Raw genomic sequence first — 15,044 nt, 5'->3', positions numbered from 1 at the left:
ACAGGTGGAGCAGAGTTCAGGTGCGAGCTGACCAACAGGTGGAGCAGTGTTCAGGTGTGAGTTGACTGACAGGTGGAGCAGTGTTCAGGTGTGAGCTGGCTGACAGATGGAGCAGTGTTCAGGTGTGAGCTGACCGACAGGTGGAGCAGTGTTCAGGTGCGAGCTGACTGACAGGTGGAGCAGTGTTCAGGTGCGAGTTGACTGACAGGTGGAGCAGTGTTCAGGTGCGAGTTGACTGACAGGTGGAGCAGTGTTGGGGGTGAGCTGGTCAGCGTGTGAGAGGTGAACAGATAAAGAATGTCAGTTGTCTCTTTCATTAACACTGACAGAGCCAGAGACAAGCTGTATCATCTCACTTCTCCATCTGTACACACAGCCAATGCAACATGCAGGAGGGCACATGCACACACACACACAGACACACACACACTCAGACACACACACACTCAGACACACACACACTCAGACACACACAGGTAACTGACTATTTCAGACCAGTATGGCTGTCATCCTTTCCCTCTCCCACTGTGGTCTGACTTCATGTAGAGAATTTGCAATGGTAATTTCAGTGTCGTGTAAACTAACAGTTCGGACCATTGGCTTGATGTAGAACAACGCATTTCACTCTACAACTACCAGCTCTTTTTATTATTTATTTACTCATTCATTGAGATTGCGTGACTTTGTAACCACTGCCCGGACTGCAGTCTGGTTACAGTGTGATGAAAGTTGACATGTGCTGAAGACACACAGAGGAGCTTTATTATTACATATCCTCTGTGCTGACAAAGGCACAGCACCATGTGACTGCTAACCAAAGACCTCCGTTCGCCGTGGCAACGGAGTGAAGAGAGGAGGTGCCAGTTACCGGGCGATCACCGTGGTAACAGAGCGAGGAGAGGAGGTGCTGGTTACCTGGCGATCTTGTCGCTGCAGGACATGGTGAGGAGTCTCTCCCCCTGTAGGACTCCGTCCCACGTCTGAATGGTGTTACTGGAGCGAACTGGGATGGTGCCCTCGCCTGACTCGATCTTGGTACGCAGCTGGCCCCTGGCCTTCCTGTTCGGATGCCTGTCTCCCTGATCTGTGAGACAGACAGACAGACAGCCCAGAGTAGTCTTACTCTCACGCCTCTTTCAAACTCAGCATCTCTTCTTAAAAGTTAGTGAAGTGTTATGTATGCCTGAGGCACAAAAATAACAGTTTTGGAAGGAACTGGTCTTGGACTTGTTAAGGACAATGATGTAGACACCAAATAACAAATGACTCAATTAACCGTACAGTGCGGCGTGGAGTTTTACAATGCAATGTTAGACAATCAACACGAGTCATATAAATTTTTACACTTCAAATTTTCGTTGTCATTACATTGCCGAATTTCTCATTTAAATTCACAGACTAATAAATTGAACCATTGAAGAACATAAATAGTGGAAAGAATAATGAAAGCTATTCCACAGCCTTCTCCAGTAGACGACACACACTGTTGTGTGGCATATGATGGAGAGCAACGGGATTCACCATGATTCAAATGTGACACTCAAAGAGAGGAATTAATCAAGGCCAGAGCAGCAAGAGACAAAGGCGTCTAATTAAAAAGGCCGTCGATATTTGTTTTCGGCGCGCGATTGGACAGTCGAATGAAGTTTCTAATTAAATAAGGCCGAACGTAAGAGGAAAACATTTGAAGCTAATTCATTGCAATGATTGGCTTTTGATATTCCATTTCTGATGAAGTGTTTCAGTGAATCATTAAAAAAAAAAAAAAACCTGTCATGCAGCTAAATGGATCAGAGAAGGATCAAAAGAAGTTCTGTTGGGTGGGACCAGAGGTGGAAGGGAGCCGGTGCCGGTTCTGAATCAGAAACACAGGACCCAACTGACAACACCGAACTCTGGACCACTGATGTACGCGCGGCTGCCTCAAGTAAACGAGTCTGGTCAGAACTCGAACCCGATTCAAAACCGCAGTTTAGGTCAATATTTATGTCTGACACCCAGATTTTTTTTTTTTTTTTTTACATTTATTCTCCCTTTGCAAATCCAGATGAAAGGGGAAAGTCCGTTTTAGACTGACCTCAGTAGCTGAACCATTAGAATAGAAGAGAGACACAGTGACTGTTGGAGTGACTGGTCACCTCCCTTTAATGTCACTTAATGAGGCGTGTAATGAGGACCAGAGTTTTCACAGCGGTGTCAGAGCCTTATCAGTCACTGGCCAGCGCAGCCTTACCCTCCACGCCGGCCTCGTGCGGAGAGAAGATGCGGGCGTCTCCGCAGGGCGAGGTGCTGATGTACAGGTGAAACTGAACGTTGTCTTTGAGCCGGTAACCGTGTTTCTCACACCGTGTAAAAATGGACCTCTGATGCTCCTCTTTGTTGTTGCTGCGCTCGAAAATACAGGCGAAAGAAAAGAAAGAAAGACAGAACAAAAGAAAGAAAAAAAAAAGAAAGAGAAGACATTACTGAATAATATTTGACATGCAGTTAAATAACGCTGATTGGTTGATTTCTGCACAGTTTATTTTTTAAATAATAATAATAATAATAATAATATTAATAATAATAATGACAATAAGCAGTGAGTTACAAGACCATAATAAGAGATGGAAAATGAACAGAGTTCAGCCTTGTGTAGTGAAAGCAGCCTAATCACATAAGACTGTGCACTGAATAATCTCACACACCATCACCCAGTGAAATGACAGCCTGCAGTCTCCGCTCAGGGCGCTCTGTGTTTGACCTCTCACCTGAGGAAGTACTCCAGCTGCAGGTACAGGTATCTGATGAGCGAGCGTCGGGCGATGATCTCGGCGTGGCAGTCGTTAAGCGCCAGGCCGCGGTCGCTCATGTACTCCCCGTTTATGCACTTGGTTCCCGTGGAGACGCAGATGACCTGCGCCTCTTTGACGTCGGTGCCTGAGAAGAGAGCGTTACTGAAGGGATGAGTGACTCGACTGAACATTACAATCAGAGCATTGTTCTAGTAGATCATCGACCGCTGCACTCACATGACCCATTTCAACCATACCCAGAGGGTAGAGAGAGAGGGAGAGAGAGACAGACAGAGACAGACAGAAAGTGAGTGAGAGAGAGAGACAGACAGGGAGAGAAACAGAGAGAGACAGACAGACAGAAAGAGAGTTAGAGAGAGACAGACAGAGAGAGAGACACAGAGAGAAAGAAAGAGAGAGAGAGAGAGAGAGAGAGAGAGAGAGAGAGAGAGAGAGAGAATGGGCTGCGCTGTCCCAAGAGGCTAAGCTTACCCGTTGTCATGACGACCCCAGCGAGCACTTTCCTCCGGGCGTGAGGTGACGTGAAGTTGTCCGTTAGCTCACTGAACTTATCCACCACCAGACGGGAGACAGCGTCCGCGAGAACCTGAGACGACACACAGAGAAAGCTCTCAACACGGGGCGTTTGCAGACAAACACGGACAGCTCTCAACACCGGCCGTGTGCAGACAAACACAGACAGTTCAGAGACAGGACAAAAGGGTCTCTGTGTTAGAAATAGGAACTGAATTGCTGAAGGAAGCTGAATTGCTGCTCATATCATATAAAAGTTCATTCAGGGAAACATTAGCAGACTTCAGTCATTTGTGTTTTCCATATTACTGCTCTTTGACTGTCTCACACTCTCCTCTGGCTGTTCAGAGGCAAAAGACTTTGTTGGAGAGAAGTCATCGGCTCAATGGGCACAAACATTAGCACAAACCACCTCTCTCTAGTCCTTAAGAATCACTAAGATGTAAAGGTGCTAATGGAATGAACCGTGGCTATAGTGCAGATACACTGGGTTTGAAATGTATTTATTTAAATGCATTTTTTCATTTGCCTACTTCGTTACTTTTTACTTAGTTTTCGTTTTCTTTTTTTCCTTTTTCTTCTTTTCTTTTCTTTTTTTTTTCTTGAGAAACACGTCCTCGTAAAAGAAAGGAGACATTTCGCCCTATCAGTGAAGCGTGGCTGTCTGTTCCTTTGATTAACGTTTTTTTCCAGTTAACACCTATCTTGGATCACAGTTTCAATGTTTGTTAAATTAATATTTACTTGACTAAAATTGAGTGGCCAATTAAAGTCTGTCACATGTAACTGGAGAGACACGCAGCGAACCTTACACTGACAGGAGGAAGAGGAGAGAGGACAGCAACAGAAACAATGAAAAAAAAAAATCATTTGTACTTTAAGAAGGAAAAAGATAAATAACAATTCTTTTATTCTGATGGACAATCCTGTCATGTGCCAATTAATCACTACTGGACTTCACACACACACATGCAGGCATGCACACACACGCATACACACACACACACACACACACACACACGTGAGCCATCAGTCCAGTGATGATAAGTAAACCACCCCACTGACTGCGTCTCTCTCCCACTTCCTGTCCGTTCCCTCAAACAAACAATCCTGTCCCCTGGTTCACTGTCCTGACCCTGAACAAAGCCTGACTGACAGTGTGTTAAACATCCATCTATAGGATCAAAGACAGGTCAGCCTTAATGTGTGTTATCATCACGAAGCTGTCAGACACACACACATACATACACACACACATACATACACACGCACACACACAGAGCCATGAGGGCTGAGGGAAAAGCATGTCTCTAACAGACTCTGGTCCTCAGTCAGGTGACGGAGGAGAGGTCAGATCTGGGGTCATGCTTTGACACAGATTAGAAGAAGATGGTAATTAAGATTGGTCTGTTCTCCAGCCTGATGCTATCTAGCAGCGGGATTAAGGTGGAATTTACGAGATGTGTAAATAGATGCCTTGACTTTACAGAAGGGATTTTCAGGGGCATCTCTCAGTTTCACATTATGTCTCAACTTTTTTTCCTTTTATCAAATCATCTCAACGATAAAATTCTTTTTTAAACTAATGAAGATGGACAGAACTGGCTGCGGTTAGCTTATGAGTGAAGAGAGGAGCCTTCGATAAGCAGATACCACGTGTCATGACAGGACATCAATCAAACGACATGAGAAAAACCACTGACTGATTGATCTCTTCATTAAATATCAGATTTGGACGCATTATCTGACAGCTCCATCTGCAGGAACAGAATCAAGAGCTTTTTAAAAGGACTGCTTCAAAATCAACATAAAAGCCCTTTGAGAGAGAGAGAGAGAGAGAGAGAGAGTTGAGTAAACTAAAAACTTTTTAAAAGCATCCAATGTGATCATTCTTCTGAGAGAAAATTCAATTGAAAGAAAAGAAAAATCAAAAGGGTTGGATCTCTCACAACCAACGGTCTCTCTTCCACATAACCGAGCTGGTACACAACACTTAATTATTAACTGATGTTTTTAAAAATCCAAAGACTAACAGAATATAGTATCTCATAAAAGCGTGAGTCTTAATAATATCCCTAATGCATGAACCAGAAAGTGTATTTTTTTTTGGGGGTGGGGAGGGTAATCTGATTACTAATTGTTTTGATGCAGCGTCTCGTGTCTGGGTGAACACAGTTCCTTAATACATGCCCTCAGAAAACACATCTCTCATAACATGTACTTAAACCGGACGCATGCGGTTCGTACCTGCGGGAGGTGCAGTTGGAGACCCTCTCTGGGGATGGGTTGCCGTGACGGCGTCTGATCCAGCTGCATGTTGAAGAGCGCAGACAGAGCCGCCTGCGCGGCCCGCGCCTTGGCCAGCTTCTTATTCCGCCCCGACCCCTCGAACGTCTGCGCGTCCACCGTCACGGACATGACAAAGTTCTTGGCGTGGCTCTCTCCGCTCTCGGACACGAACTCGTACTTCAGGCCCGGCCGAAGCTCGTTCAGGATCATGACCGGGTTCTTCCCGCTGGCGGAGGAGTTGAAGGTGGCGGGCGGGGCCAGCGGAGCCTGAATCAGGCTGTTGTTCCCCGGGGCGGGCGTTATGGGGTACTCTCCCAGCGGGTTTAGGGAGCCGTTGCTGTTGGAGCCGAGGTAAAAGGAGTCTTCGGGCGGCGCCGGCGTCTCGAAGCCGTTGAAGAGCATGTCGGGGAAGTCGGCCTGGTCGGACGTGAAGTCGGTGTTGACGGTGAGCGTGCGGCCCATGGCCAGGTGGGCCTCGGAGGCGTTGGGGAACTGAACGAAGGAACGGAGGGCTTTCTCCGCCGCGTTGAGCTTGGCCTTTTTCTTGGTGGGGCCCGACCCCTCGAAGAGCTGCCCGTTGACCTCCACGGTCATGACGAAGACGGGGGCGTGGACCGGGCCGGTCTGGGACAGCAGCTTGTACTGAAGGCCCGGCTTGATCTCGTTCAGCTGCATGAGCGCGTTCTTGGGCAGGACCGGACCCGGCGTTTTCTTACGCTTCTTGGGCCTGAATTTGGAGTGCGCATGACCGTTATTGCCTTCCTCCAGGGGACGCTTGCGCCCCCCCGCCCCGCTGCCGTTGGGTAGCTGCTCTGCCGTGCCCCCCGCCTCCTTGGAGGAGACGTTGTCCAGGTTGCGGTTTTCCTTGACGTCGGTGCTGCACGAACCTGCGGTGCCCAGAAAGAGTAACTGACAACGCCTTCGTTGCAGGATCTTGTAAATGCAAAATTTATAGATTCCTTTATCTCTCTTTGCAACCGAACAAGTGATGTGTGTTCCTTTAATTATCTGGTGCTGAGGGGCTACTGCATTAGGATGGGGGTTTTGTTGTTGTTGTTGTTTTTGTTTTTTGTTTTTTGCCAAAATGAACAAATGTCAAATGTAAAAGACAGAGACTCGGAAAACCACACAGGGACAAAATGAACTTGTTTTCGTTTCAGGGAGAGCTACAGAGATTAAGACAAGCGGGATGGGATTATGGGGTATGATATTCAAAATGATCAAAATGATCGGACTTAGAATTAGAAATGTACTTATGGCACTTTTGACCCGAGCAGTGACCCATTACGAGTGAAATTTAATCGGTTTTGCTGCACGTTATAAAGAAATAATTGGAAAAAAAAGTATAAAATATAATGATTTCAACTGCAGGACTCAAAAGACTTCTGAACAGTTTGGATTGCCCTCTCATGGCAGAACCACATGGTAAACTCTCCAACTCAGCTTTTATCACAACCAATTACAGTGGTTAATTAGGGGGGAAAAAAAGTGACTTTTTTCTAAATATTATTTCGGCGGAGGAAACCCCTGGCCACAGGGATGAGGCGCTTGGGACGGTGCCTGATGGTCCTGCCTTGTTCCTGTCCCTCTGTCATGTTTCACAGTCAATATTTCTCAGGTGGAATCCTGAGGGGAAATCGGCCTCGTCTTAAAACGGAGGAGGGAAACGTGAATACACTGACAGATCTGACTGCACCTCGCGAGAAGCACATGGAACACCATCTCAACCACTGCCTCAGCAGTGGGATGTGAAGGACTGTTATTAGATTAACTCTGTAAACTGCACCTTGTGGAACACACATCAGGATGGTCCGTTGACAAAGTGTGCGGAACTTTGGCTAAATTTTCATTTATAACATCCTCCAGCAAAAGCTCGATAGGTTACTTCTTTCGGTGCTCAGGCAGATAGAGAACCGCCCGTCAATGGGGGTGGGGGGGGGGGGGTGGGTGAGTGTGCAAGACGGTGGTAGGGGGAGGGGAAGTTAGAGGAAAGTTCTGGGGACTGAGGAGAAGAAGAGAGAGAAGCAGGAGAGAGAGAGAGAGGGAGTGGGGGGGTAGAGCGTGAGAGAGACAGAGAGAGAGAGAAAGAGAAAGAGAGAGAGAAAGAGAGAGAGAGAAAGAGAAAGAGAGAGAGAGAGAGAGAGAGAGACAGAGAGAGAGAGAAAGAGAGAGAGGGAAAAGAGAGGGAAGCACTCCACTCCACACCACAACTTCAAACTCAGGCAGAGGATCTAAAGACACTCTTATCCCATCAATCCAACTAATCCTCTGTCTGACAACAATGTATCAATAGTGCCCACTGTGAGAACCACAGATCTTTATTCAACAATTCACAAACTCAGCCAATGAAGCTGCATAAAGTTACAAACCAGACTGGATAACCAGGACTGCGTTTCCTTCCCATGCAGGTCTGAGCTCTGCAGATGCTCTTAAAAGCATTCCATCAACTTTAAAACAACAGCAAACTCAAAACAAGGCCAAGCACCATCAGACTCCTGAGCACTGGCACAGAATATATACGCTTGGCTGTTAAGTAAAGAGAGGACTGCACACACAATACAGAACTTGCAAGACGACAGTGTGTGTGTGTGTGTGCGTGTGTGTGTGTGGGAGGGTGTGAGTGTGTGTGTGTGTGAGAATGAGACAGTGTGAGGTGGTATGTGTATAAGTGCATACCTGGCTTGTAAGCTTAATAACAGGTGGACACTGACAATCTAAAGCTGTATATGACTGAATGTGTATACTGAATGCTACAGGGTCCTTGGGAGCAAAAGCACAGCCCAAAGGTTCAGAGAGCTTTCGAGCAAGACTTTAATATTATATTATGAAATCAAAAATCTAAGAGAGAGGAGCTCCGAGGTAAACATTAAAATCATGACCATTTTACAAAAGAAATGACTGGAAAAACCTCATACCCTGGGGTGTGTGGTCAAGCCCTGAGAGAAGCGTGTCTACCTTTATGAAACTGAGAATTTAATTTTCAAATGTGATCGTGTGTGTGTGTGTGTGTGTGTGTGTATGGATGTTCTCAGAGCCAAAGACACGGGCGTGATATACGAGCATGTGAGTGTGAATACATGGCTGATGTTCCCTCATTGAAAGTCAAGAGGTTCCACTTTTCCATTGACACCGGGGGGGTCATGTTCCCCTGGCCTTGCCACTGCTCCCCCCAGACACTTTGCATTACTCCTCTCTTATCTGGCATTACGCTCCTCACCGCTGCTCCTCAGGAGTCAAGGTCTGGCTGTTACCTTTCCCCACACACACACACACACACACACACACAAACGCACGCAAGCACACACACACAAACACACGCACACACATACCCACACACACACATTCACGCACACGCGCACACACACACACACACGCACGCACGCACGCACGCACGCACGCACGCACGCACGCACGCACGCACGCACGCACGCACGCGCACACACACACACGTGTGCACACACATGAGCGCTCAAGCACAAAGAAATGCACGCAACAAACACGTGTGTGCACACAAACACACACAACAAACACACGTACACACAAACGCATACATGCACACACACGTACACACAAACACACACACGCACATCTGATGTGCCTTTTACTTTATATTTAGCAGGAGTGTGACTCCAGGGCATTCAGAAGAGGGCATAATTTATGCTTTGAGAGTCATAATTATCATTACTACCTGTGGGACATTCGTTGCTCTGTTCTAAATGAGCCCAGCTAGGGGAGATTTTTACCACTGGATGCTGTGATTACAGGTGGAGAAAGTAGGACACCGGAGGGGGTGGGCAGGGGGGGGGGGGTCTCAGTCGTGTCGCTGTGGTCCAACACGCTCTGTTCAGCGGTGGGGAGATGGGTCAGGACGCGCCTGGGTAAAAACTGCTCTGATCTGTTCTCACTCTCTCTCAGGGTCACATACAACACAGCTACACTCAACATGCATCTCATCCAATCAGTCACAGGGTCACGCTGATTGGCCACACCGTGTCAACTACAAAACACACACGGACACAACTTACGTCTGACATCAATAGAGCTATTCAATTACATTTTCAAAACCCCCCCAAAAAATGAAATTAAACCAACAGCTCTTCCCTGCATATGGAGATACAGATGTTTATTTAACATGGTTTGCACGTCAATTATTTAGTGTTTTTTTTTCCATTTCACAACATGTGTATCCAAATATTTTGACTATGGCTCTTTCAAAAGTTATCACACCATTAATAACACAGAGAGAACCAGAGTCCCTGGACAGGCGACACGTTCCCTCACTTTAAAGCATCAGTACAATACTGCTCTCTGAACCCGCTTACCTCAGCGAAATCTAAATAAGAAATGTGTACTCTTCTAAATGACTTTAATGCTCTTTCAGTCTAAATAAGAAATGTGTCGACTTATAACTGACTCCAACTCTCATTCTCAGTGTCTCTCCTGTCTCTTGTCCCTCGTCCTGCGTGTGACGTGACGTGACGTGACGGAGCAGGACTGAGTCTCTTCCCTGGATTTACAGTCCTGTTGAGAACTCAGATCACATGTTTCAATTCTTCACTGAATACGGGAGGAGGGACTCCTTTCCTATTCCTAAAGTCCCAGGATAAAAATCCAGAATTCAAAATATTAATTCACTCTTCCACACTGACACGGTGTGGTCTGTGTGTGTGTGTGTGTGTCTTTGTAAAGATAAGCTGTGAAATAAATATGTGTTTGCTGATAATACTGGAGTTGGTTAAAAGACGTGCCGTGAAACAGTCTATAGTGGATTAAACTGAGGGTCTGAACAGGGATGTTTGATATGTTCAGTATGTCAGCATACAGTCTAATCAGATCAGTTGATTCTCGTGCTGAAGTTGGTTTCAAGTCGAGACATCTGGTGCTTAATATTTTCAAGCGGCGTCAGAGAAAACTAGAGAGGCAGTCGAACACACCACAGGACTTTAAAGACAAAAGTCAAGGTTGATATTAAAATCTATACAAACACAGAGGCCTTAGGTCACCCAGCAGCTGTAATCCTCTGCTGTTTCTCAGTAGTTTAGAAGTGCTGCACAGAGCAGAGACTGATTCCAGGACAGTGGAGAGTTCAGAGTCACGAACACTGAGAGGTAACATGCTGAACACGGCAGCTGGGGTACAAGACACTGAGTGTCGCTTGTGACGTGGGGAGATGTTTTTAGGCATGGCTGTTATTTGTGGGACGCACTGGAAGGGTGCGTGTTGAGTGAACTGGGAGATTCAGGACAGTCTAGGACAATGGGGACACTTAAGGTATGAGTGATGGCTTTACGACAGTCAGCATGCACATCTGTATGGTAGGAACTGAGTGTGTGTGTGAGTGTGTGTGTGTGTGTGTGTGGTGGTGATGTGATGGTGATGTTTTGGGTGTAACTGGAGTGTATGAAGACTGGTGTGTGGTATGGTATGGTATGTGTTAGTGTATTGTGTGTGTATTGTGTGTGTGTGGGGTATGGTATGGTATGTGTTAGTGTATTGTGTGTGTATTGTGTGTGTGTGGGGTATGGTATGGTATGTGTTAGTGTATTGTGTGTGTATTGTGTGTGTGTGGGGTATGGTATGGTATGTGTTAGTGTATTGTGTGTGTGTGGGGTATGGTATGGTATGTGTTAGTGTATTGTGTGTGTATTGTGTGTGTGTGGGGTATGGTATGGTATGTGTTAGTGTATTGTGTGTGTGTGGGGTATGGTATGGTATGTGTTAGTGTATTGTGTGTGTATTGTGTGTGTGTGGGGTATGGTATGGTATGTGTTAGTGTATTGTGTGTGTGTGGGGTATGGTATGGTATGTGTTAGTGTATTGTGTGTGTATTGTGTGTGTGTGGGGTATGGTATGGTATGTGTTAGTGTATTGTGTGTGTATTGTGTGTGTGTGGGGTATGGTATGGTATGTGTTAGTGTATTGTGTGTGTATTGTGTGTGTGTGGGGTATGGTATGGTATGTGTTAGTGTATTGTGTGTGTATTGTGTGTGTATTGTGTGTGTGTGGGGTATGGTATGGTATGTGTTAGTGTATTGTGTGTGTGGGGTATGGTTTGGTATGTGTTAGTGTATTGTGTGTGTATTGTGTGTGTGGGGTATGGTATGGTATGTGTTAGTGTATTGTGTGTGTGGGGTATGGTATGGTATGTGTTAGTGTATTGTGTGTGTGTGGGGTATGGTATGGTATGTGTTAGTGTATTGTGTGTGTATTGTGTGTGTGTGGGGTATGGTATGGTATGTGTTAGTGTGTGTATTGTGTGTGTGGGGTATGGTATGGTATGTGTTAGTGTATTGTGTGTGTATTGTGTGTGTGGGGTATGGTATGGTATGTGTTAGTGTATTGTGTGTGTATTGTGTGTGTGGGGTATGGTATGGTATGTGTTAGTGTATTGTGTGTGTATTGTGTGTGTGTGGGGTATGGTATGGTATGTGTTAGTGTATTGTGTGTGTATTGTGTGTGTGGGGTATGGTATGGTATGTGTTAGTGTATTGTGTGTGTATTGTGTGTGTGGGGTATGGTATGGTATGTGTTAGTGTATTGTGTGTGTATTGTGTGTGTGTGGGGTATGGTATGGTATGTGTTAGTGTATTGTGTGTGTGGGGTATGGTATGGTATGTGTTAGTGTATTGTGTGTGTGGGGTATGGTATGGTATGTGTTAGTGTATTGTGTGTGTGGGGTATGGTATGGTATGTGTTAGTCTATTGTGTGTGTGGGGTATGGTTTGGTATGTGTTAGTGTATTGTGTGTGTATTGTGTGTGTGGGGTATGGTATGTGTTAGTGTATTGTGTGTGTGGGGTATGGTATGGTATGTGTTAGTGTATTGTGTGTGTATTGTGTGTGTGTGGGGTATGGTATGGTATGTGTTAGTGTGTGTATTGTGTGTGTGGGGTATGGTATGGTATGTGTTAGTGTATTGTGTGTGTATTGTGTGTGTGGGGTATGGTATGGTATGTGTTAGTGTATTGTGTGTGTATTGTGTGTGTGGGGTATGGTATGGTATGTGTTAGTGTATTGTGTGTGTATTGTGTGTGTGTGGGGTATGGTATGGTATGTGTTAGTGTATTGTGTGTGTATTGTGTGTGTGGGGTATGGTATGGTATGTGTTACTGTAGTTTGGGAGGCGTCTGCAGAAACACAGGCACTCACTCATGTTCTCCTCCTCATCCACATCCATGGTGAAGAGTTTCTGCTGCTGGACTCGAAGCTCCCGAGCTCCAGCCCGCCCTGAGAGAGAGAGAGGGAGAGAGAGAGAAAGAGAGAGACAGATCAATCTGGAGAGCAGTTCTGATAAAGAGAGGCAGGACTGAGTGTGTGGAGAGGAGGGGAACAGCACAGAGTGTGAGGTTAAACCTACAGTAAGTGCATAAATATTCAGCAGTGGAAACTAATCTGGCAAAAGAGTGGCCACAGCTGACAGGCCATAATGGCGGGAGCAGTCTATTGTGACTTTAATATCCATTAGATTAGAGCTCATTTTCATCCGCCACATGGAGAAAATACAGCTATTGACATCAACAGGGTTTTATAGTCCATCCCCCCACGCTATACGCCCCCCCCCCCCCCCCCCCCCCCCCACGTCGCATGCAGCCTCACCACTGCTGACAGTATCACACACACGACACTCACACCCCACTGTGGACACAGCACTCGACAAACACACAACATTACACAAACGCTGCGGAGCAGCAGGTTTCTCTCATCTTTGGCTGGGACGTCACATAGGGGCATATTCTGTGTTGATTAAAAGAAACGACCGCGTTACACTGGACCCGTCCCAACACTCTCCTTAATTCATGAAAAAAACAAACCAAAACAAAACAAAAAAAACAACCCCATCCAAATCTGTGGATCATTAAATTACAATGGCATATGTTTGAAAGAGTCTCCCCTGTGGGGAGAGAGAGAGAGAGATGGTGAGGATGTTTGAAGTTCTGACTGATGTAAAGAACACATATGAGAATTACACACAGTTCTACACCGATCAGCACCATTAGTTCTGCTACGCTTCAGCGACGGCTCATAAAAAACCATCATTTAGAGCCATTAACATCTGACAAACAAAGAGAACCCCTCCCCCCCCCCACACACATTTCTGAGTGAGAGAGTAAATGCATAATTACTGAGATGGATAATAAAGCTTGTGAGTCTTCTCCCTGCAGTGGGACGTACACTATACACAGTATATAAAAAATAGATATGAATGTGTGTGTGTGTGTGTGTGTGTGTGCAAGTAAAAATCCACAATCTAAAGAATAAAACTCAGTGCACTGTTTAATCGATTTATTTATAAAGTTAGCGCTATTTAGTCATTTTTTTAGATCTAGTTCATAGACCCAGACCCAGCGTGTTTAAGCAGGAAGGAAGAACAGAACCGAGGCCGGCTTCAAATGGGTCAGATAACCACCGACGCAGCCGGCGAAGGAGAAATCAAAGACAAGTCACACGCTTCAGTCCCACGACGGGAAACGTGTTTCTCCTTTTACCAGCAGCCAGGGAGACCGCGCAGCTACACGCGCACACGCAGGACAAAGTTACCGAGATTCAACAGCATTTTAATGCCTCGGGGCTGGAGGAGATTTACAGTATGTTTTATTACTGTGCAGACACAAAATCTACTGGTGAGGAGAGCCAATTAAATTCAAATCTCAACAGCAAAGTGCGACCATTTGCATTTTACGAGATGTGAATCGTTCAAAGCGGCCAGCGAGCCGCAGTACACCAGAACAAAGCCGCTGATTTTGAAGTGGTTTTCCTCTTGAAGGTAGATTTGGAGGTAACGGCTGATAGACAAATGTGCCTGAGTGTGATAGTGGCTGTCAAGACTGGGTCCAGTTTGGCAACGGGACTGTCACAGGGGGGCAGAGGAACACAACACTGGTCCAAAGCAAACCGCATCACAGACAGGGCCCGGAGAGCGCCAAGAAAGAGGAGCTCTTATTTGAGAGCATTTGATTAGTCTCTCTCCCTCTCTCTCTCCCTCTCTCTCTCCCTCTCTCCCTCTCTCTTTCTCTCTGTCTCTCTCTCTCTCCCTCTCTCTCTCTCCCTCTCTCTCTCTCCCTCTCTCTCTCCTATGCTTTAACACACAACGTGCAAAGAATCAGGGCATGAGTCATCGTACAAACAATCAGAACAACGCCACTTCCATGACTCCTGCAGGAGAACAACACCACTTCCATGACTCCTGCAGGAGAACAACATCACTTCCATGACTCCTGAGGGAGAACAACACCACTTCCATGACTCCTGCAGGAGAACAACGCCACTTCCATGACTCCTGCAGGAGAACAACACCACTTCCATGACTCCTGAAGGAGAACAACGCCACTTCCATAACTCCTGCAGGAGAACAACACCACTTCCATAACTCCTGAAGGAGAACAACGCCACTTCCATAACTCCAGAAGGAGAACAACACCACTTCCATAACTCCTGCAGGAGAACAACG

The 15,044-nt window shown here is 46.1% G+C and overlaps 1 protein-coding gene across 2 annotated transcripts in view; it reads right to left on the bottom strand.

Moving 5' to 3' along the window:
* The window catches only part of adarb1b (adenosine deaminase RNA specific B1b), a 36,960-nt gene that overhangs the window by 4,772 nt on the left and 17,144 nt on the right, over positions 1–15,044 (bottom strand). Inside the window, exons 2-7 of one of the 2 annotated variants that reach the window (XM_030786771.1) lie at positions 12,746–12,823; positions 5,556–6,484; positions 3,267–3,381; positions 2,751–2,919; positions 2,234–2,385; positions 916–1,084 (exon numbers count right to left, since the gene is read on the bottom strand). In XM_030786771.1, the coding sequence (XP_030642631.1) occupies positions 916–1,084; positions 2,234–2,385; positions 2,751–2,919; positions 3,267–3,381; positions 5,556–6,484; positions 12,746–12,823 (1,612 nt within the window). Of the gene's footprint in view, positions 1–915; positions 1,085–2,233; positions 2,386–2,750; positions 2,920–3,266; positions 3,382–5,555; positions 6,485–12,745; positions 12,824–15,044 lie in introns of those variants that run through there. The other variant, XM_030786772.1, reaches the window with a different exon arrangement.

This window comes from Chanos chanos, chromosome 10 (assembly GCF_902362185.1).
Source record: "Chanos chanos chromosome 10, fChaCha1.1, whole genome shotgun sequence".
NCBI classification, from domain to species: Eukaryota; Metazoa; Chordata; class Actinopteri; order Gonorynchiformes; family Chanidae; genus Chanos; species Chanos chanos.
Note: the sequence above shows the minus strand (reverse complement) of the source record. Positions and strands in the feature narration are given on the sequence as shown.